At 41.0% G+C, this 23,253-nt stretch overlaps 1 protein-coding gene across 1 annotated transcript in view; it reads right to left on the bottom strand.

Moving 5' to 3' along the window:
• Positions 1–23,253, bottom strand: part of cpne4a (copine IVa) — a 56,186-nt gene that overhangs the window by 28,130 nt on the left and 4,803 nt on the right. The window contains exons 2-6 of the mRNA XM_074654428.1: positions 10,635–10,814; positions 5,843–5,914; positions 3,621–3,695; positions 3,000–3,083; positions 2,806–2,895 (exon numbers count right to left, since the gene is read on the bottom strand). Of these exons, the coding sequence (XP_074510529.1) occupies positions 2,806–2,895; positions 3,000–3,083; positions 3,621–3,695; positions 5,843–5,914; positions 10,635–10,814 (501 nt within the window). The remainder of the gene's footprint in view (positions 1–2,805; positions 2,896–2,999; positions 3,084–3,620; positions 3,696–5,842; positions 5,915–10,634; positions 10,815–23,253) is intronic.

Here is a 23,253-nt window from a genome sequence, read left to right as displayed (position 1 = left end):
GTCTTCTGCAGAAGCTTCATTTAGATAAATTAGATCTCAGAGACAAACAGTCTGTTGTTTGTGTGTTATTTCTGTTTCTAGCTGTTTACAGAGAGAGTGTCAGTAATCAGTGATTGACAGATGATTAGTACACGTTTGATCAGCAACAGCAAGACGCCTAAAGCACCATCGGGGGGAAATCTTTGCAGCCGCGCTTTAAGATACAAACACAAGTTGCTGCCTTTTTGTAAATTATCGCTGGTGAAATTGTGAAATCAAATCACAGCATGAATTAAAAAATAGTTAGAGAGAAACCAGTTGTTCATTAATAATGGGAAATAATGTAGATATCATCCATATTTACATTTTATTTCATATTATTGTTGTGTTTATTTTTGTGAGAATCTGTTGCATCAAGATCCCTCAAAGATTCTCTTAATGTATGCGTGCAATGTATTTGTAATTTAGCCTCAGCATCACTGCTATATGGAGTCATAGTAGTACCATGAAAAAGAATAAATCTGTAAAAGAATAAGAGAATAGATGTGGAAATATACAGAGGAATAAATAAAAGAATGAATTAAAAAAATGTGAATATATAGAGAGAAATCGATAAAAGAATGAACAAATGTGGAAATATAAAGTGGAATAAATGAGAATAAATACAAAAATGTGAGAATATAAAGAGAAATAGATAAAATAATAAATAAATAAACAAGGAAATAGAAAGATGAACAAGTAAAAGAATAAATTAATAAATGTGGAAATAGAAAGAGGAATAAATAAAAATACATAAAAATAGAAATATTAAGAAACATAACATGTGTTAAAATAAATGTGTAAATAGAAAGAGGAACAAATAAAAGAATAAATGTGTAAATAGAAAGGGGAACAAATAAAAGAATAAATGAATTAATGTTGAAATATAAATAAAAAAATAAAAGGCTACATTAAAAAATTGGAAATTTAAAGAGGAATAAATAAATGTGGAAAATTAAAGAGGAATAAATAAAACAATAAATAAGTCAATACAAAAAAGTGAAAATATAAAGAGAAATAACAAAAAGACAAAAAATATTTTAAGTATTTTAATTTATTTGTTGATTTGTTTCCGTACATATTAATTTATACATTTTTGAAAATATGTATATATATTTTTGCATACAAATCACTTTATTTTTTCTGTATAGATTTTTAAAAAATTATTTATTTTTAGATCATGTCATTTATTTATTTTTATCCCTTTTATGTTTCCTTATTCTTTTACAGATTAATTCTTGTTTATGGCGCTCCTATGACTCCATACTGTTGGATTTAGTTACCCATTTTTACAAGCAGACTTTCATGATGCCGGTGCAACACTCAGTTTAGTCGTCAGCAGAACGCTACAGACAGAACAACAACACGGCGTGCTGCTGTTGCTGCATTTAAACTATATTTAGTTGAGTATGTTTAGTTTAGTTGTCGGAGGAACGTTAAGCCACAACAGATCAGACGATGACTACAGGACACGACGTCCACAGACACGACTACATAAATAACAGCCACCCCCCACCCCCAGCGCTGTGTCATCATTAATCTACTTCCTGTCACAGGCTGCGTGCTCACCTGTGCACCTCTGTGACCTGTCAGCTTCTATTAATAAGAACCTGTGTTGTGGTTTCTGTGGATGTAATGTGTTTTATCAAAGAGCTGCAGCGAGACGTAAACAGTAATGAGGAAGAGGAGGACCGACGGGTGGTGTTGATGTGTGACGACGCAGCAGGAGAACATGAGGTAAATAGATGCAACGTTTCCTCTTTCATGTGTAGTTTCAGTTACTGACATGTTGCAGGTTCCTGTAATTGGGAGGCGGAGCCGTCCACTCAGGTTGACTGGGAACACCTGGGACCAGTGCTCCCAGTCACTTTATAAGCTGACAGTTTAGGCTCTCCATACACTTTGTTTTGAGTGGATTTGTTTGCACATCCTCTGATTTTACTACTGTCCACATCTCATCTCTCTTTTGCAATTTATTTTATGTTTTTTTTAACTAAATCAGCTAATTTTACTGCATTTTCTGTTTCTCCCTTTATTTGTCACGAAAAATTCAAAATGAAAAAAACCCGCAAAAAACAAAAACTAAATGCTGAATAAGTAAATAATTAAAAAATAAATGCAAAAATAAATAAATGGAAAAAACCTTAATAATAATACATAAATAAATGGAAAAATTAAACACAAGTGTAAATAAATAAGGGAATGAATTAATACAAAGATAAATAAATAAGAAAATTCTAACAGATATATAATTTTTCGTCACATTTTTTTATTAATTAAATAAATGCGAAAAAAAATGTTTTTATTATTTTTGCTGCATTTAATGACATTTTAATTTATTTTTCAAGTCATTTATTTATTTATTAATCGATTTATTTATTTTTTTGACAGGTTCCGTCATCCATACATTAAAGCTCTCTGTATGTGATATTAATATAATTTATTCTTCTTATTTTCTACTCTGTTTCTGTCTTGTAACAGCGTCCACACCTCTAAATGATGATGGATACACGCTGCCATGAAGCAGCCCTCTTAAAAATCAATAGATGTCAAAAGAACAGAAAAGTGGAGATACAAGGTTTTCATCCTCATCAGCTTCTACTGGTGTCTATCCAGCTGTCAGTTTGACCTGCAGCCAATCAGACGTCCATATTTAGACCGGAGCCACGGCGTCCATCGACTGATACAAGAGACACAGGGTGCGCGTGTGTGTGTGTGTGTGTGTGTGTGTGTGTGTGTGTGTGTGTGTGTGTGTGTGTGTGTGTGTGTGTGTGTGTGTGTGTGTACCTGCAGCTTGCGTTCGTGGTCTCCGCTGCAGAGCGAGTTTAGAGAAACTTTGAAGGTTTTCCACACCGGGTTCAGATTATTCATCACCGTCTGAGAGAGAAAGCATGAACGTTTGTGATGTCCCTGTGAGTGTTGCAGTGTAATATATACATTATATTGTATGTATACATGGTATTGTATATGGTGGATTGTACCTCGGTTCTGTACACGAGCTGCAGCGTGGCGTCATCGTTCATTCTGTAGATCTCTAGAAAGGGGTCGGATTTACTGAAGAAGTCCTGCAAACAAACACACACTGACAGTTAAAGAGAGAAACGGTTGACTAAAACAAACACACACACTTTACAATATTTTGTCTGGAAATGGCTGATTGATAATTTGTTTAATGAGCAGTAGCTGCTTTTTTTTCTGACAGCCTGGTTAGAGGAGAGGGAAAATAACGGCTGAGAGCGACATCTTTGTTTGACAGCATGTGAAATAGTTTGACAATCAACCTTGTTGAAGAGAAGTTACTGTAAAAGAAACGCAAAACTACTAAAAAGAAATGCAAAATAACCACAAAGAGACACAAAGCAACTACAAAGAGACACAAAACAACTACAAAGAGACACAAAACTACTACAAAGAGACACAAATCAACTACAAAGAGACACAAAGCAACTACAAAGAGACACAAAACAACTACAAAGAGACATAGAACGACCGTAAACAGATGCAAAACAACTACAAAGAGACACAAAACAACCACAAAGAGACACAAAATGACCACAAAGAGACACAGGATGCAGAAGTTCCAGCTAACACACAGCTATTACCTTGTCGTCCAGTTTCCTGGCGCTGAACGAGAGCTCGATGTAGTCGTCGTTCCCCGTCAGCTCCTCTGCTGTGATCTGCACAGACACACATTATTATTATTATTATTATTATATTGTATGATATAATATTATATAATATTATATTTTGTTATATTATATTGTATTATATTATATTATACAGGTAGACAAATGTGCTGAGGAGAGAAGAAATGAATGAATACGAGAGGAAGGAAGGAAGGAAGGACAGAAGGAGGAAAAAAGAAACGTAGGGAAGAAGTGAAAGGACAAAACAATGAAAGGAAGAAAGAAGGAAAGGAAGGAATAATGTAAGAAGGAAGAGGGATGAAAATGAGGAGGATGAAACGAAAGTAAGGGAAGAGGAAAGAATGAGACAAGAAAGAAAGAAGGAAGAAATAAAAATAAACAAAGAAAGGGAGGAAGGAAAGAGGGAAGGAGAAAAACAGAAGGAAAGGGAGGAAGAAAAGAGGGAAGGAGAAAAACAGAAGGAAAGGGAGGAAGAAGGAGAAGGAAAGAAGGAAGAAAGAAAGAAGAAGAAGTTGTAGAGAAACCAACAAAGGAAGGAAAAAGAAAAGAGATGATGATGATGAAGAGAGAAATGATGAAGGAACAAAGAAGAGAGGGACAGAAAAATGAGTGAAGGAAATAAGGAAAAGGTTAAAGAATTAAAGAAAGATAGAAAAACAACTTGTGAAGTATTTCTCCCTCTCTGATCTCAGGTCTGTAACTGTCTTCTTTAAACAACAACCTGGAGCTGAACCAGGATCAGGACTCAGTTCAGGTCCAGGTCTCCCTCTGTTTCTAACTTTAACTGATCTGGAGTCTGTTGTTTCAACCTTCAGCTTCTATAAAAAAAGACTGTTTGAAGTTCAGTTTCTGCATAAAGATGAAAATAATGAAGGAGAGAAAAGACAAAAGGGATCTGAAGAAACAACCTTCAGCAACAAAGAGAGATACAGAGAGAAAGAATGAAAGAAAGAGAGAGAGGGAAACTGAAAAAGAGAGATACTGAAAGAAGGAAATGGAAAGGGGAATAAAAGAAGGAGAGAAAGAAGGAAGGAAGGATGTGGAATGGAAGAACGAAGGAGCACGTAAGAAGGAAATAAGAAAAAGAAACAGGTAGAAAGAAAAGGAGGAAATTAAATAAGGAAGGAAGGAAGAAATGAAAGAAAGGAGGAAGAATATAAAGAAACTAAAAAATGAAAAGATGAGAGAAGGAAAAGGAAGAAAGGGGAAGAGAGAAAAAAAATGTAATGAAAGAAGAAGAGAACAAAGTTAAGAAAGAAAAGAGAGAAAGATTAAAAAAGACAGAAAAATGGAAATAAAAGCTCTGATTTACTGCTTCCTGCTCTCAAATCCTTTCAAAATAAATCCCTCTGAACCGTGTCATGTGTTCACAGAGGTGAAGAAAAACATCAGAGAGGGATTTTCCAGCTGTGGATAAATGAACAAGTAAATCTGAGAGGACCAGCTGGGAGGATCAGAGTCCTCTCAGCTGATTGGAAAAACCCAGAACCAGAACCAGAGAATCCTGCTTGCTGTCTGATGGAGGTTTTAATGTCTCAAACTGCAGACAAACAAACGTTATGTGTAAAGAACGAAAAAGGAAAGCAGCAAAGACTCTGCAGGAGTTCAGACGGTCGAGGAGAGAACAACAAAATATCTTCCTGCTGAGCAAACACATTTATAGTGCAGAGATGAGGACCTGATCCCTCACTGGCTTCCCCCCAATCAACAATGACAGCTGGGTGTGATGGAGCACGATGTCGAGGTGGAGGCACCACTTTAAAGTTTAAAACTGAGACTTGTCACCACAATCAGAGGAAACATGAATCCACACTAATGTGCGAGGTGAACCGGAGAATGGAAAGAAGAGAGGAAGAACATTAAAATGCCAAATTTAAGGCTTCAAAACGGTAGTCCACAAACCAAAGTGTGACCGCTCAGTGGCTACGTTCCACTTCTGATATACAGTCTATGTTCTCCGTCCAGAGACATGATTCATGTTACCGGGCACAGGCCCATGGGCTGTCACCTACAAAATGTCTCTCAAAGAGAGATGTACGAACCAGGAAGAGACTCAAAATGACCACAAAGAAACATGAAACGACTACAAAGAGGCACCATATACAAATAGACAACTACAAAAAGGAGTGACAGGATGAAGATGATGCAGTGAGAGGAGGTGACAGAGTGAAGCTCACCGTGATGATGGCTTTCCCCACGGTGCCTCCTGGTCTGAGCAGAGCTTTACAGAGTTTCCTCTGAGAGATGATCTGAACAAACACAAACACAATCCAGGTTAAAACACCGATGTGCACAGAAACACAGGTGTCATGGAGAAAAACAAATGATTGTGATGAACGTTAAACATCAAGGGGTGTCAAAAATAACACAACAACAGAATTATATGCATGTAAATTTATCTGTGTACACAGCTGTGTTTAGTCCAGTTTATATACCAATATTCACACAAGAGTGGCTGGAAACAAGCATTCATTCATGTTTGGTGTTTATTTAGTTGGAAAACAACAATATGACAAATTGGAAACATTTTTCTTTGGTTCAGGTTAATTTGAGGCTGGATCATATCCCTCTACATCCCCTCCTGGCAGAGAGAGTGCAGAATATGTTAGTCTAGTCTGCCTGACTCATTGATCCTTTATCTGACTGAGGATTGTACAAGTTAGAATCTATGGCCTCGACCACGGCTCTGAAATATCAGTAAGTTAGAATCTATGGCCTCGACCACGGCTCTGTAATATCAGTAAGTTAGAATCTATGGCCTCGACCACGGCTCTGTAATATCAGTAACTTAGAATCTATGGCCTCGACCACGGCTCTGTAATATCAGTAACTTAGAATCTATGGCCTCGACCACGGCTCTGTAATATCAGTAAGTTAGAATCTACGGCCTCGACCACGGCTCTGAAATATCAGTAAGTTAGAATCTATGGCCTCGACCACGGCTCTGTAATATCAGTAAGTTAGAATCTACGGCCTCGACCACGGCTCTGAAATATCAGTAAGTTAGAATCTATGGCCTCGACCACGGCTCTGTAATATCAGTAAGTTAGAATCTATGGCCTCGACCACGGCTCTGTAATATCAGTAAGTTAGAATCTATGGCCTCGACCACGGCTCTGTAATATCAGTAAGTTAGAATCTATGGCCTCGACCACGGCTCTGTAATATCAGTAAGTTAGAATCTATGGCCTCGACCACAGCTCTGTAATATCAGTAACTTAGAATCTATGGCCTCGACCACGGCTCTGAAATATCAGTAAGTTAGAATCTATGGCCTCGACCACGGCTCTGAAATATCAGTAAGTTAGAATCTATGGCCTCGACCACGGCTCTGAAATATCAGTAAGTTAGAATCTATGGCCTCGACCACGGCTCTGTAATATCAGTAAGTTAGAATCTATGGCCTCGACCACGGCTCTGAAATATCAGTAAGTTAGAATCTATGGCCTCGACCACGGCTCTGGCAGTAGGTGAGTCGTGACGGTGCTTGGGGGAGGGCATTGTGCTACTTTAATGCAGCCGTGCTGAGGCCATCTGGCTGGCGGAGGAGCTGGCAGCCGAGCCGAGCGATGCTGCTGCTAGCTGGCAGAGACAAAGACGAGGAGATGAAGACGCGGAGGAAGAGGGAGCTTCTCCTGTCTCTCCAACCGTCTTCTGAGCTGATTGTTTCATCACAGACTGACGACTGCTCTTCTTCTGCTCTGCATGTTAAAACTCTTCCAACACAGGAAGCTGAAAACAATCCACTGTACTTGAGTTTATAATGAGACCAACAGCAGATGGATTCTGTTTCCTCCTCGCTGTCCATCAGGCTGTTAAACTATTTTTGCACCCTACTTTTTATGTTTCTACTCTTTCATCTTTTTATTCAACAAGTTCTCATCCCAACTCGTCACATACCGCCGCTTTGTCTTGCTGTCACTTTAAGTTTAGGCAACAAAACCACTAAAATTTTAAAATAACTAATGATTAATTTGGCTCCATGACCAGTCAGTCATCTCAGCCCAGTGGGCCCAGTGTAACCCAGTCACCTGAAAAGATGTTGGCAGTAGACATTTCTGCAAACCACAGATATGTTGAATGGTGACGTTTCTGAACCAAAAATGTGTTTCATATCAGCCTCGTATCACACTTCCAGAAACGCACAATGCCACGTGGTTAACGTTGTGAAGTGATTGGTTAGGTTTAGGCAACAGAACTACTTAGTTAAGGTTAGAAAAAAGAACATGGTTTGTGTTCAAGTAATGATGTAACATAACAACGTAACGTAACTACACAATGTAACAACGTACCGCAACAACGTACCGCAACAACGTATCGCAACAACGTAACGCAACAACGTAATGCAAACAACGTAACGCAACATAACAACGCAACATATAAATGCAACAACAATGCAACGTAACATCGCAACATAATTTAACAACATAACGTAACAATGAAACAATGTAACGTAACAACATAATAGTGTAACATAACAACGTAACATAACAATGTAACATTACAATGTATCATAACAAAGTTTCACAATATCATGTTAGATATGAACATCAATAGGCTAACATTAGCTGATATCGATTAGCTAAGAATAACGAACGTTAGCTAGCTCTTATCTGATATTACAGAGGCAACTGTTTTGTAAAGATGTAACGTTAACTTGAGATATGATAGTACTAGTTTTTAATAATGACCTAATAATTGATTGAATATTGAAGGACAGACTGCTGATCCATGAACCGGAGGAAGTGACGTTAACGTATTTAACAGTTTTTCACCAAAATCTTTGGGAAAAGAAAAAAAAAAATCTTAATGTTAACTTAACATAACTCCTCGTAGATCATAAACGTTTGAATATAAAACGACTCATTGAAATCGGTTGAGAAAAAAATGGCAGCTCCCTCGTTCACTTGTGTAGGGTTACAGGCCAGTCTTGCCAGGTCCAATATTGCGCCCACGTTGACGTACGATCCAGGAGTCAATGCGGCGTCTATGTATATAGTCTATGGGTTTGAGTCTAAACATGGGATTTGATAAAATAATAATAAAACCAGACTGGTCTCTGGGGTTATTGTTATGCTGCTTTCCTCTACAACAACAGTACGTCCTTGACCTGACGCAGAAATAAAATATGAATTCTAAATTAGCTTATTAATTAGTCCAACTATGTTCCGTCCTCTTTATATTCATGACAACTTTCTCATTAAGTGCATTTTTCTATATTGTTTAGCGATTTCTTTTATGTAAATTATTTTTTTTTTCATTGAAGTCAATTATTTTTATTTTCACCAAACTCTATAACAAAAAACACTAATTTAAGAAGTCCAAGAAACTTCAGAAGACTTGAAAACACATTTTGTGCTGCGGGCGAAAGAATAATGAATTTATTCTGTCACTTTGTTATCTTCATCTTTGTTGTGAATATTGTGAGTGTTTGTATCAGCCAGTCATTTGACTGCTTCACTGATGTACTTCCAGAGAGCAAAGATAATAATCTCGGCAAGCAGAGAGAGCTCATTGTGTTTGTATTGTCAGGAGTATATTTTCAGATTATTATCTCTGTTGTTTGCTGCATTCAGCCTGTAATGGAGCCTCTGATGGTGTTTTTATGCTTTTCAAAACACTCAGCTGTCTGACAACAAAAAAACACGTCAATATTTCCAACAATTAGCTTTTCAGCAACTGGAGAAAAGACAGAAAATACAAATTGTATTCATATTGTCTCTGGTTACAGTGTGTTTGTGAAGTTTTGGTCAATTAGAAGAAGCTTCAGGAGTTTTTTAGGGTCACTAACAAAAACAACCATTTACACTTTCAGCTCAGGTGAGTCTGATGATTGACAGCTTCCTGTTTACCTGTAACACACACACACATTTCCTCTGACACATCTCCGTCTCACTCTTCAGTTTTGTGACACTCATTTATTTTTGAACTTGTAGATGCAGTCAATTCACTTTCTGAGATATTTGTTGAGTCTGTGGAAACTAACTTTATTTCAAATGACAGAGAATTTAAATTATACTCTGCTTACATTTAATCTTTTAGTAAAATATTTAACAAAATCTGTAGACAAGTGCTTATATTCACTCACGACATATATGTTGTTTGTGTATATAATCACAAAACTCCTCAAAAAGCCTATCTGGCAGAACTTTTTGACTCGTAATCAAATATTCAGTAAATTGTACAGTAACTCTGCCTTGTAAAAACTTCTACTTACTGATATTCCAGAGCTGTGGTCGGGGCCATAGATTCTAACTTACTGATATTTCAGATCCATGGTCGGGGCCAGAGATGCTACCTTGCACAGACATCAATCAGAAAAGTGTTTGACTGAAGTGAAACCAACAGCTGCCTGGAAGGAAATTAATCTACAATCTGATTGATTTGGAACACCCAAACGTGAGTGAGCGGAGGGGTACAGTTGGTTGCAACCACACCACTAGATGACGCCAAATCCTACACACTGTATCTTTAACGTACTTAACTTACACATACTGTTGCTAAAGTGTGACTCCGTTCAATCGACCGTATTTGACGAGTTGTGAGTGAGAAATAAACTGCAAACACAGGACTTTCACCCATAAGTTCGCTGTTCTTGTCCCGCATGAAACCAAAACTCGTACGTACTCGTAGGTACTCGACGTACGTAAACTTTTTAAGTTACATAACAAACATGCTTATTTCAACCGAAATCATGATCTTTTGCTAAACATAACCAAGTAGGTTTTTTTTCAATTCACAACGTTAACTACGTGTTTAAAATTGTGATTGTTTCACAATGTGCTGGTAGGTGCAGTTTACCCTGTCTGAAGCATTATAATGGCCGTGATAACAACTGATAACAGCCATTGAATGGGCTGATACATATAACACATATAACATTCAAACATAGTGTCTCAAAACTAAAAGAGACATCTGTGAATGACACCAGCATGTTGGCGCCTTTAACAGGTGCATCAGGTGACTCACCTGTCCCAGCGTGCACTCCACTGAGCCCAGGAAGTCGGCCTCTCGCAGGCCGTTGTGGTTGCTGTTGATGTCATACAGCTCGAGACGCAGACGCTGCACCTCTTCAAAATAAAAGTCCAATGTGAAGACCTTGGAGTAGGTGGGGTTTACGCAGCTGCGAATCACCTCCGTCCGGTCCACCTGCGGGAGACAAAACAACAGGATGAAGAATTCATGTGTTACATTTACACGTTTAGAAGAAATAGCCCTCTTTCCTGTTAGTAACCATGATAAGGTATTTAGTGGGAGGAGCGTTAAGTGGAGGCAGAATAATTCTCTGAAGACGTTAGTTAACGCTGGCTAGCATGTATTGTTGGCTTGTTTTTTTAACAATGGCTGAAGAAAATACTAGTTTCTCTCAATATGTTCTGTCACTCACTCTCCAAGATCACAAGTGTTAGTTGATAAAGTTAACATTAACCAATGAGACCAGATTAGCCGACCCCTACACCGCTGGAGACTCCTTCAGGAGGAGTAGACGGCTGGCTAACGTTAGTTAGAACTAACTGGCTGGTAAGAACTGGCTAACGCCTGCTCTCCTCTCGGTGAAGTCGTCTCCTAGCGGCGAGGAATGAGGCAGAGGGACCGTGACCCAGCGCTGTCCGCTGTTGGGCTCATTATATGTAGCATGGTGGAATTAGCAAGGTAGCTGATAACTAGCAAGTCGCTAAATGAGTCAAATTTAACTTAATGCTTCATCCACACACTCTTGTCACAGCGTAGGAAAACACAGTGCTATCACCAAATGAGTGACAACTTTGTTCGGCATGGTGGAATTAGCAAGCTAAGCTAGCTAAGTAGCCAGCCGTCCGACCAGCGGGCTGGTGGCCAACGGCAGCGCTGTAAAGATAAATTGAGGGTGTATAAATCTTTGGATGCCTATAGTTAACTATCCTTCAGTAAAGTCAGTCAAAAAGAGAGTCGTACAATATCGGAGAAGCGTTTCAGAGATGGAGAGAAAGGGTTGCTAATAGTTTAGTCTTCTGCTAACAGCAGCCAATGGCTCACGGCTGCTGTTAGCAGAAGACTAAATATTAACAACATTTACTCTCCATCTCTGAAACGTTTCTCTGATATTGTAGCTCGCTAGAGCCTCGAATCACAGTTTGTCATCTCAAATGTATGTGATATCTGGATTCTGGCACCCAACAACACATCAAGATGACATTTTAGATGTCTAACTTTAGTCCACTGCTAGTGTTAGCCTCCAGTCTTTCCTTTGTTTAGCCTCCAGTTAACACCGTGACGTCATCATGACATCGACACTAAAGGGTCTACGACAAAATGATGAGCAGCAAACAGGCGCCACGAAGGATATGATAGAGAAATATGTTCTGGTTTTGTATGCATGGCATATGATGACGACATGAGAACCCAACAAGAAGTGAAAGTGAATCCAGACAGGTCAGAAACTGAGATGTAAATCAGCAGCAACCTGCTGAGACGCTGTGTGCAGTCAGACTGCCGTCCAACAGTCAGAGACGCCTCCTGTCCTCAGTGTTAACAGACAGATGGTGTTCAGGCTGGAGCTCCTCCACAACGGTTCATTAAAGTCACGTTAATAGGATCTTTAGAGTTTCTCTGAATCTGCTGAAAAGAAGTCCAACTGCTAATCCTCCCGCTGACCCTGCAGCACGTCTTCCTCAATATTTATACTCTTCCTGTTTGTGTTTGTGTGTGAAGACATCTGTCAGAGTCAGAGAGGAAGAAGAAGAAGAAGTCTGGCAAGCAGCGTGGAGCAGAAACCCTCCTGCAGGTTGATCTGCTGCCTGTGAGCTCAGTTCAGGTCCTGATGTGAAACACACTGAGATAAGATTTTGCTTTAGTCTTAATGCAGAGGAAACCCTTATTATTATTAATGCATTATGATAGTCGAATCGCTAAAATGATGACATACAATCAGGTTTTCTGCATCATTTCAGATCAAGAAGGATGAACTTTAACCACTGAAGAATGCTGATTTAGTGGTGGTGAAACTCTAAATCAAAACCCAACATGAGCCTTAAACCTCTCGCTTGCTGTAAATTATATAATATTTCATACATAAATGTAAATTAACTAAATTATTACACAGCTTTTTTTAATACTTGTTTCTGATTGGTCAATCACGGCGTTCTATGGTCTGTTATTTCTTTATAACAGACCGTTGCTATGTATAACAGACCGCTGCTATGTATAACAGACCGCTGCTATGTATAACAGACCGCTGCTATGTATAACAGACCGCTGCTATGGGCGCAGTTCTGATGTCGGACTCTGGAGGACCGTTTTTGTGTCAAATTATTGATTTCTTAAAGTTATTTATTTTTTGGGGGCATTTTTACCATTTTTTTTTTATTGACAGTGGATAGAGTCTTGGAAAGGGGGGAGAGAGAGAGAGTGGATGCGGAAAGGGCCACAGGCCGGATTCGAACCCGGGCCACCGCGGTCAGGACTGAGGCCTGTTCCATATCTTTATATTCCCTAGTAACAACTTCCTGTTGTGTCACCTTCAATTATTTCCCTGTGTTCTACGTCCTGTCATCTCTGTTTGATTGTCAGCCTTCAACAGCAGCAGGGAATAATTCATGTTTCACCTGATGACAGACCGAGCAGGTCAGACTCTGAGATGCTGAGAAACCTGCAGTTTACAGGTTTAAGAGTCCACCTCGGTCTGAACTTCACTTTTTAACGAGTCTGAAGGGAGAGACGACGGCGACCAGCAGCTTCCTGCTGTCTCTGCTTCACTTCAACAATAACAACAACAGGACTCAGGAGAGAACAGCCCATTTAACAGATCGTAAAAAAACACTGTCTGATTCGTCTGAAGAAACTGACGCTGCTGACAAACCAGCAGACTGTCAACAAGACACCAACACAATCAGTGTTTCCTGGTGAGCAGGACTATAATATGACATTTTCTCTACTACTCTTCTGACTGTTTCCTCCCAGACAAACACATCTTAGAGATTATTCATTATTCAAGTTCTGTTCGTACCTCTGGGTATGAAATATGAAGCCAATGCTGAAGTGCCTTAAACCTGCATGCTTTCTAATAGCCAGCAGGGGGCGACTCCTCTCTTTGGTAAAAGAAGTCTGATTGTATAGAAGTCTAGAAAATGAGCCTACTTCTCACTTGATTTATTACCTCAGTAAACATTGTAAACATGAGTTTATGGTCTCAATCACTAGTTTCAAGTCTTCTTCAATACAGCATGATGTTCATTTAGTAAATTATGGTCCCATTTAGAGTCAAATAGACCATAAAGCTTTAGGCACTTTAGGGCGGGGCTACCTTGTGATTGACAGGTCGCTACCACGGCGTTGTCCGGTCCGGGAGTTATCCGTGTATTCGTCTTAGAACTTTAACCCTTTCACAGTGTGTTTTCACTTCATCAAAGTTAATTATAACATTTTGGTCGCCTGAAAATGTCTTATTCAACGTTCGGTTGTACTTAGCTCCACCTTCTCGTGTCACATCTGGTTGCAAAAACACAAGATGGTGACGGCCAAAAGCCAAGATGGCGACGGGCAAAACCAAGATGGCTACGGTCAAAAACCAAGATGGTGACAGCCCAAAACAAAGATGGAGACGGCCAAAAACCAAGACGGCGACGGACAAAAACCAAGATGGCGGCGGACAAAATGCCGAACTCAAGGTTTCAAAACAGCAGTCCACACACAAATGGGTGACGTCACGGTGACTACGTTTACTTCTTATACACAGTCTTACTTACAGAGTTACTTTTTCCACCACTGCTGTGACCTGAATGACTGAATCTTCATCGACCTATTAAACCTGATATGTGCGTCAGTACAAAAAATCAACAACGTTAATGACAAACTGAAGAGTCAGAGAAAGAAACACTTCAGAGTCTCTGAGTCACCTGGAAAACATTTGATTCTGCTGATGTCGATCAGAAGAAGAAGAGCTTTTATCTGAGATGCTGAAATGTGTCACTAGCTGTGACTTTAAGAGGAAAACACTGAAACAAACGTCTCTGATCTCCATTCAGCAGCTTTAACAGACAGCTGAGTTACAGAAACACAAAGACTTTTATTCCTCTAAGTGTTGTTTTTCCATCCTGCTCCTCTCACTCTGTTTCTTTGTCTCCTTTTCACAACTCCTCTCATGAAGCAGTGACGCCAGACATATAATAATGTAAGAACTAATCTGCTAAATGCACATTCATATAAACTCTATATATATTATTTCTCTGTGAGTGAGAGCAGAGGATTGTGGGGGTTGTGTTAAGATCTGCGGTGAGGTGTGAAGATTGTTTCCTGATATTAATTAGATCTTTAATGAAGACAAAAATACGCTCATACACACATTTTATTTCATACATATGTGAAATATTTCTGGCCTTCATCAGATTTACACTTTCATGTCTATGTGAGATAAAATGTGTATAAGAGAAGAATGAACGTGAGGAAACAGGAGGTGAGAGAGGATTTTAAAGGATTTTGAAATATCCAGGTCAGCCGTGATGTCAAAACAGCTGGAGACAAAAGGACAGAACTGGTCTCAGGTCTCTCTGTCTGGTTTCATCCAGAAAAAAAGAAGACAACCAAACCAAACACTCTCTATGACATCCATGTCTATAATGCATTATAAACCAGCCTGGTTGCACCAAATGTCCAACACAGTCTCACAGCAGTTTGTGAAATAGTCACGAAATTTAATTGTGTACATAGACACAAATTTCACATTTTTTCGTGATGCTCAGCACAACTTTCAACGACGTTTTTTTCGTGCTTTTTTCCATGAATGTCCAGCAACACATGACGCATGTGTCATTTTCTGCTCCCCTCTTTTCAAAATAAAACTACCTAGTTAGGTTTAGGAAAAGATTGCGGTTTGGGTATAACTCCGGAAGTAGTGTAGCTTAAGTTACCTGACAAATAAATCAACATTGACTTCTGGTATCACAGGAAAGCCTGGCCACATCCACCAGCGTTTTTCCAGTACCCCCGATGTGCGGGAAGGTGCGAGGGCCCGTTCATCGCTGCTTGCAGCTTTAATTAAGTTTGGCTTCTTTTATCCAAAGTCTTTGTAATGATAAATAAGTAAGGGATAATGTACAGCGAATTCAACATTCATAACAGTGACCTGCTCGCTGTACATTATCCCGCTTATTACACAGCTGCTTACTGAAGAAAGAAATAATTTGACACAAAAACGGTCCGCCATAGTCCGACTTCAGCGTTGCGTCCATGGCAACAGTCTGTTATACATAGCAAAGGTCTGCTATAAATAAATAACAGACCCCAGAACGCCATGATTAACCAATCAGAATCGAGTATCCAATTAATACAGACTTGTAATAATAATAATGAAACACTTCTGTCCCTCCAGCCACGTTCCCACTTCCTCAGACCTGTTTGTTGTCATTCTCCACCTGTCCACCAGATGGACCTGTCCTCTGACTTCTCCTCCTGTCCCTCCATTCACCTGACCGTCCCCGCCCACCTGTTCACCTGTTCCCCTGCAGGTATTTAGCCGGCCCTTTTCCTCTCAGTCAAAGTAGCCATGTTGCTTTCTTTCCTTGTGCTTTCTACCTTCTGTTACCTGAACCAGTACCTGCCTGTAATATATATAAACATAAATATATACAGATATACTGTACGTACTGTATGTTAGTGCTGCAGGTTCTTCTCTCTGTAATTGGCAGTTCACTTCTAAAACCCCACAGTCTGATTGATGTTTGATCCAATAAAACATCCTGAAATCAGATCTGAGACCATCTGACAGACTGAAAGCAACTCCTTAATCCAGATCTGTCCACATCTGTTTGTCAACCTGAGATGAAGGAAGAAATACTGAACTTTGACCTCCCGTCACTTCATCACGTCACATTCAGGCTGACGCAAAGACACAGAGCAGATCTGAAACCGCTGAAGAATAAAGAAGAGAAGAAGTGAAGATGAAAGTGGGATGAGAGGAAAATAAAAACAGACCACAGCTGGAGAGAGAACGAAGGAGAAAATGAAGGAATAGAAGAAGAAGAAGCTTCATTTGCATCTCCAGCTGCTGGCAAACGGCTAAAAATACTCAGAGAAACATAAATTGGGGCAACAGAAACCAGGTCTGACCGCTCCACACCACACACACTCAGAAAACACACACGGAGTTGAGTTTTATACCAAATCCCATTCACATATTTACTGATTTTATGAACACAAACAGAGATACAGGAGCTTCATGTCCATTGTGTGACCTCCACATTATCATAATTCTGACTGTTGTTGTAAAAACTTTGGTCCAAAATAATTCATGGCTGTTTTTCTGAGATTTGCAACCAGGTTTGCAGCAAATATCTGTTATTTTCTAAGAAATGTCCATGATTTAAAAAAAAAACGGAAAAAAAAACGTTGGTATTTTAATACAAACTCTTGTTCTCTGGCTGAAAAGGTGATATCAGCTTCATCTCTGTGTGTCCACAATATACATTTGACCATCACATACGGGTACTTTGCTAAAAGTCAAGGCCACGCCCCCTTTTAGGGGAAGGAAAACAGAAGATCTCAGACTTCAATGCAATCTGACGTATGTTTGTATTGTAATTTTGACAAGTTAATATGCATCCATCTCTTGTTATACAAACGTTTGTTTTATACACATGTCTAATAATTATTTTGTGCCTGAACCTGAGCGTTGGCGATACCTTAATAAATGAAGGTTGATCGCCGTCATGTCCCTTCAGTGTTCCCCCGTCCAAAACAGTGGACGGATATTGTTTATCCAGACATCTACATATCTGATTGACTCCCATTAGGCTAAGTGTTGTCTGTAAATAACCAACGTGTTAATAGCCAACTGTTTGATCTATAGGCTGAGATTTAGTTGGAGACGACAGTCTGAGGCTGCTATAACATTAATGTTAATGTTAATGTTATAGCAGCACTGTCACAAGTCACTGTGCTAGTCACTGTCACCAGCATCATTTAGCTGTTTATGAGCCTCGTTCTCTGCCAGATTGTCAACATTGCTTTGTGTTTCCCTTTCCAGCCACCTGGACCCTCATCTGTACCTCTGACTTGCCCCCTTCCTGTTCACCTGTGGACTAGCTACCCATGTCAGTAAGCTTTAGTATTTTCATTTTGTCATTAAATCACTGGACTGTCTACTCAACATATTCTCACCCAACTCGTCACATACTGACGCTCTGTCAGACCCCTTGGCTTCACTTTACGGTCGCAGTAAACACATGCTTAATGTTGTGAATTCAAACAAAAACACTTAGCTAGGTTTAGGAAAAAACATCATGGTTGGGCTTAAAAGTATTGCATTTGTAAATTGAAAATTAAACTTAACGCACGCCGCACAGGACACAAACAGCGGCCTCCTGGATGAAAGCCCTGTGTTTGTTGTACATTACATAATTTAACGCATTTTCCAGGGCTTGCAGACTTTATCATGTTCCATTCACAATCATATCTTTGTTGAATCCACCAGCATTTTGTCAGTATTGTTATTTTTAAACAAACAGTCATGCAGATATGAGCTTCTGTGAGATAACAGAAGACGCCTCAAACGGAATCCACTCTGCTGCCGTCTGTTAAATGTCAAACAGCGGACAGTCGTCTAAAAGCAGATCAAAGTGTTTCAGATGATTCTGAGAGAAAACAAAGAGAGATAAAGATCAATAAAAAAAGTGAGGGATAGAAGAGAAACCAGAGGGAGGAGAGAAGGACGCTGCTGAGCCAATAAAAGTTTAATAAACGGCCACAGAGCAAACATTAGCCATAATAAACCCACCATAAACACTCTGATGACTTACTGGCAGCGCTGGGATCTGAACAAGACGGAAGCATTAAGAACCGCAGCAGAGAGTTCCTGTCTCACCCAGATTATTATCCCTCAAACAGTAAAACCTCAGACTGAATATCACACCTAAAGAACACAAACTAAAGCCATCAGGAGGGAAAGACTCCATATGACTGATCTGTGATCAGCTCATGTCTGCAGTGGACAAACAGACAACTATCACTGTGTTACTGGCAGACTGAAGAAAACTGATGAAACATGAAGATTCTCAGGAAACTTCTGCAGCGTCTCTTTTCTCTGATTTCCAACAAACACAGGGCTTTCAACCAGTAGACCGATGTTTTATTTTGTAAGTGACGTTAGTGATGTGTTTTCCAACCATGACGTTTTTCCTAAACCTAACTAAGTGGTTCTGTTGACTAAAAAATGTCATGTCCATTTTCAAAGAAGTCCCTTGACCTTTGACCTCCAGATATGTGAATGAAAATGGGTTCTATGGGTACCCACGAGTCTCCCCTTTACAGACACGCCCACTTTATGGCTCAGAGGGTAGATCAGATTGTCCACCAATCGGAAGGTCGGTGGTTCGAGGATGCTCCGGGCCCAATGTCGATGTGTCCTTGAGCAAGACACTTAACCCCAAACTGTGGATGAATGAGTATTTAGATTACATCCTAATGGGTAAAGTTGGCACCTTAGCAGCCTCTGCCATCAGTGTATGAATGTGTGTGTGAATGGGTGAATGCTGACATGTAGTGTAAAGTGCTTCGAGTGGTCGGAAGACTAGAAAAGCGCTATATAAATGCAAGTCCATTCCACATGCAGTTTGGGGCTGGTCATAGTCAAGTCAGCACACTGACACACTGACAGCTGTTGTTGCCTGTTGGGCTGCAGTTTGCCATGTTATGATTTTAGCATATTTTTTATGCTAAACGCAGTACCTATTTCTGGACAATATCTGTCATTGTTTTGTGTTGTTTATTGATTTCCAATTATTTTTTTAATATTTAGCGAATGCAAAGTCCTTGAGCCATGCAGTTGCCTCCTGGTCTGCTGTATGGAGGGTGTCTAACCCTCCTTTTAGACTGTGGAGCGGGCAAGCTTCAATGATGTGTTCCATTGTTTGCACCTCTCCACAGGCACACAATGGGCTTGGGCTGCTGCCCCATTTGTGAAGGCTGGCCAAGCAGGGGCCATGTCCGGACCTGAATCTATTAAGAGTTGACCACTGTATCCTTGGCAGGTTGGTGCCAGGGACCTGTTGGGTGGGGGCTGACACCAGATGTTTGTTTGGGACATCCTTGGACTCCCATTCCTTTTCCCAAGCTGATTGGATGGTGAAGTCGGCTGGTGGGGTATTCTTCCATATCGGTCGTCTAGATGGAAGACGGGCAGTGGGTGGGTTGAAGATGTCTGCATGGATTGGTAGATGGGGAGAGTCTTCGACCTTTTGAAGCATCCTTTGAGTAGATGCTACTCGCTGGATATGTGGGGGGGTTATATTGGATAGGACAGGGAGCCAGGGGAGTGGTGTTGAACAAATAGTCCCGCTTATGATTCGCATGGTTGTGTTGAGCTGGGTGTCCACATGGTGTGTATGGGGTGACCTGGACCAAACAGGGGCACAGTATTCTGCTGCAGAGTAAGCAAGGGCCAGTGCCGAGGTGCGCAATGTGGGGGCTGCTGCCCCCCATTTTGAGCCAGCGAGCTTACAGAGCAGGTTGTTTCTAGTCTTCACCTTAGCTGCCGTTCCTTTCAGGTGTTCCTTGAAGGATAGGGTCCTGTCAAGTGTCACTCCCAGGTAAGTTGGGTTGAGGGCGTGCTTCAGCTTAAGTCCGCTGAGTTGGATATTTAGCTCTGAAGCAGCTTTTGCGTTGTTGAGGTGGAATACACTGGAGACTGTTTTAGCGGGGCTTGGTTTTAGGCGCCAGGTTTTGCAGTACTGGTCCAGCTTTGCGAGGTCTTCCGTGAGCACCTGTTCCAGAGAGTCAAAGTCTGGTGCTTGGGTTGCCAGACAGATGTCATCAGCGTAGATGAATTTACGGGATTTAGTGGTGGGTAGATCATTTGTGTAAAGGTTAAACAGGGTTGGGGTGAGGACTGACCCTTGTGGGAGCCCGTTTGACTGTTTTCTCCATGCACTCTTATTCTGTCCAAGGTGAACTCTGAACCTCCGGTTAGTTAGCAGAGTTTTAATTGTTGCTGTTGCCCAGGCAGGGAGTGCTTTTGTGAGTTTTAGCAGGAGGCCTTTGTGCCAAACAGTATCGTAGGCAGCTGTGAGGTCGAGGAATACTGTTCCTGTCTTCAGTTTGCGCTCGAAACCATTTTCGATGAAGGTGGTTAGGGCCAGTACTTGTTCTCCTGTGCTGCGGCCCTTGCGGAAACCGGCCTGGTCTACGCAAAGAATCTCTTCTACTCCTGGAGATATGCGTTGTAATATAAGGCGTTCTAGGATTTTGAAAGGGACGCAGAGTAGAGAGATTGGGCGGTAGCTTGCTGGTAGTTTGTGGTCTTTACCAGGTTTTGGTATGGCAATTACTTTTGCTGACCGCCATTTCTTTGGGATTGAGTTTGACTGTATTATCCTGGTATAGAATTGGGTCAGCCAGGTTAGAGCTCGGGGGCCCAGATGTTTCATGAACTCTGGAGAGATGTTATCATATCCTGCTGCCTTTCCACATTTCAGGCCCTGCAGGACTTTCTCCAGTTCAGCGACCTCAAAAGGCTCAGGGTTGCTTTCCTCTCTGAGCTTTTTTCTGTGTGCCTTTAGCTCAGTTGTAATTGATCTTCTGGTGTTTTTGTCTTGGGCTGCTTTTGCAATAGTCAGTAGGTGGGACGCAACTTGATTGGGTGTGACAGGTGGTCGGCTTTGGGTAGGTGGTTTCTGTGCAGCTCCAAGGCGGCGGATGAGGCTCCAGCATTTTCTGCTTGAGCGGGTGAAATTCAGGTCTGCTACAGTCTCCTCCCATTTTTTCCGCCGAGCTGTAGATAGTGATTCAATGAGATGGTCTGCCATCTCGGGGTCCCCTGATGTTTTGTAGGCTTGTAGGAGGGCAGCACTTTCTCCGTCCAGGCATGGGACATAGAGGGGTCGGTAGCCTCGTGGAATTGCTGTGTGGGTAGCTTTGTAGATGGCGCTGCAAAAGCGATTGTATGCTTCATCTACAGTGATGGTTTGGAGTGGGATGGTGATGATACTCCGGTCCAGAGTTTCACTGAATTTTGTCCAGTTGGCTTTTCGGAAGTTCCAACGCATCTTCCTTGGGCTGTTTATGATTGGGAGTTGTAGGCCAATGTGTATAAGTGAGGGCCGGTGTTGGCTGTGTGGAAAGTCGTCAAGGATGAGGGTCTGTGCAGGATAGGGGGTTCCATTCAAAGAGCTGACCCAGCACAGGTCAGGGGAGTAGTCCTTATTCCACCTGGCTGAGTGGAATGTTCCTCTTTGTTTGGGGTCATGAATCAGAACAAGGTCGTTTCTGGATGCCCAGGCTGAAAGTGCCTCACCATCACCATCTACTGCTGGGTATCCCCAGTCAGGGTGGTGGCAGTTAAAGTCCCCCACATAGATGGCAGGGTGGGGGAAAGTGGGTAGGACTTGCTGATCCCAGTTGGCACTCGGGGGTTTGTATACATTAACGATGTGAAAACCGCCAATGGTTATGGTTTCAGAGAAATTGATTGTTGTCAAATGGTTAGCTTCAACTATGTCAGAGCGCACATAGGTGGCAAGTCCGTGTTTGGTATGGGGCGTGTAGCACAGAAGATCAAAGCCATTGATGGAGTAGCGGCCTGCTTCCTCTGTGCCAACGTGAGTCTCTTGGAGGCAGATAACGTCAATGGAATGTTGGGAAGCGAGGACTTCGATGAGGCTCCTCTTGGCTGCAGACAGGCCTTCAACATTAAGTTGTAGTATTCGGAGGGCAGGTCCAACCGCTAGGTGCTCTTGGGGCTGTTTGTGGTTACTGCTTTCGGCTTGGGGACTGTGACTAAGATTCTTCGATTTGGCTCTCAGGCGTTGTCTCTTGGAATTTAGTCTGCTGGTAGGATCATTGGCTTCCCCAGGCGGGCCTGGGTACTGACGGGGGGCGCGACCTGAACGCTGATCCATTTCCAATAATAAATATATACATACATTTGCATAAAGCAGCATATTTGTCTACTCCCACTTTGAAAAGAGTATTAAATACTTGACAAATCTCCCTTTAAGGTACATTTTGAAGAGATAAAAAATGTGTGATTAATTTGCGATTAAATATTTTAATCGTTTGACAGCCCTAGTGTCAATATGTGTAGATTTAGTTGTATGCCTCCGCCAACCAGTCAAGTGTCAGTTTACATCCACGTCTGTCCAAAAATGTCATCACTTGTTTTGTGGGGTCACAGTGACCTTTGACCTTTGACCACCAAAATCAAATTTTGTTCATCGTTGACTCTGAGACGTTTGTGCCAAGTCTGAAGAAATTCCCTCCAGGTGTTCCTGAGATATCGCGTTCACAAGAATGAACCGAACAGACGGACAAACGTAATACCTCCGACCACAGCAGTCGCCGGCTTGGAGGCCTTAAAAATATCCATGTCTTGTGTTGTCAACAACAGCAATTGCAGCTCATTCCTGTGACAAATACATTGCATTTCCCTGGCTGCTTAACAATAAAAGCAACTCTGGATTTCTTTTAATGTGAAAGAGCAGCAACAGGAAATGTTCAATGATAGCATTAGCCTCTATCGCTCCAGCATTAACAGAAGCAATATAAACAGGTACAGATGTACAAGCTACAAAAGTACTGAGAGCTAATAATAATAATATTAATAATAATGATAATGGTACTG

This window comes from Sebastes fasciatus, chromosome 12 (assembly GCF_043250625.1).
Source record: "Sebastes fasciatus isolate fSebFas1 chromosome 12, fSebFas1.pri, whole genome shotgun sequence".
Classification (NCBI taxonomy): domain Eukaryota; kingdom Metazoa; phylum Chordata; class Actinopteri; order Perciformes; family Sebastidae; genus Sebastes; species Sebastes fasciatus.
This window is presented reverse-complemented; position numbering and strand designations above follow the sequence as displayed.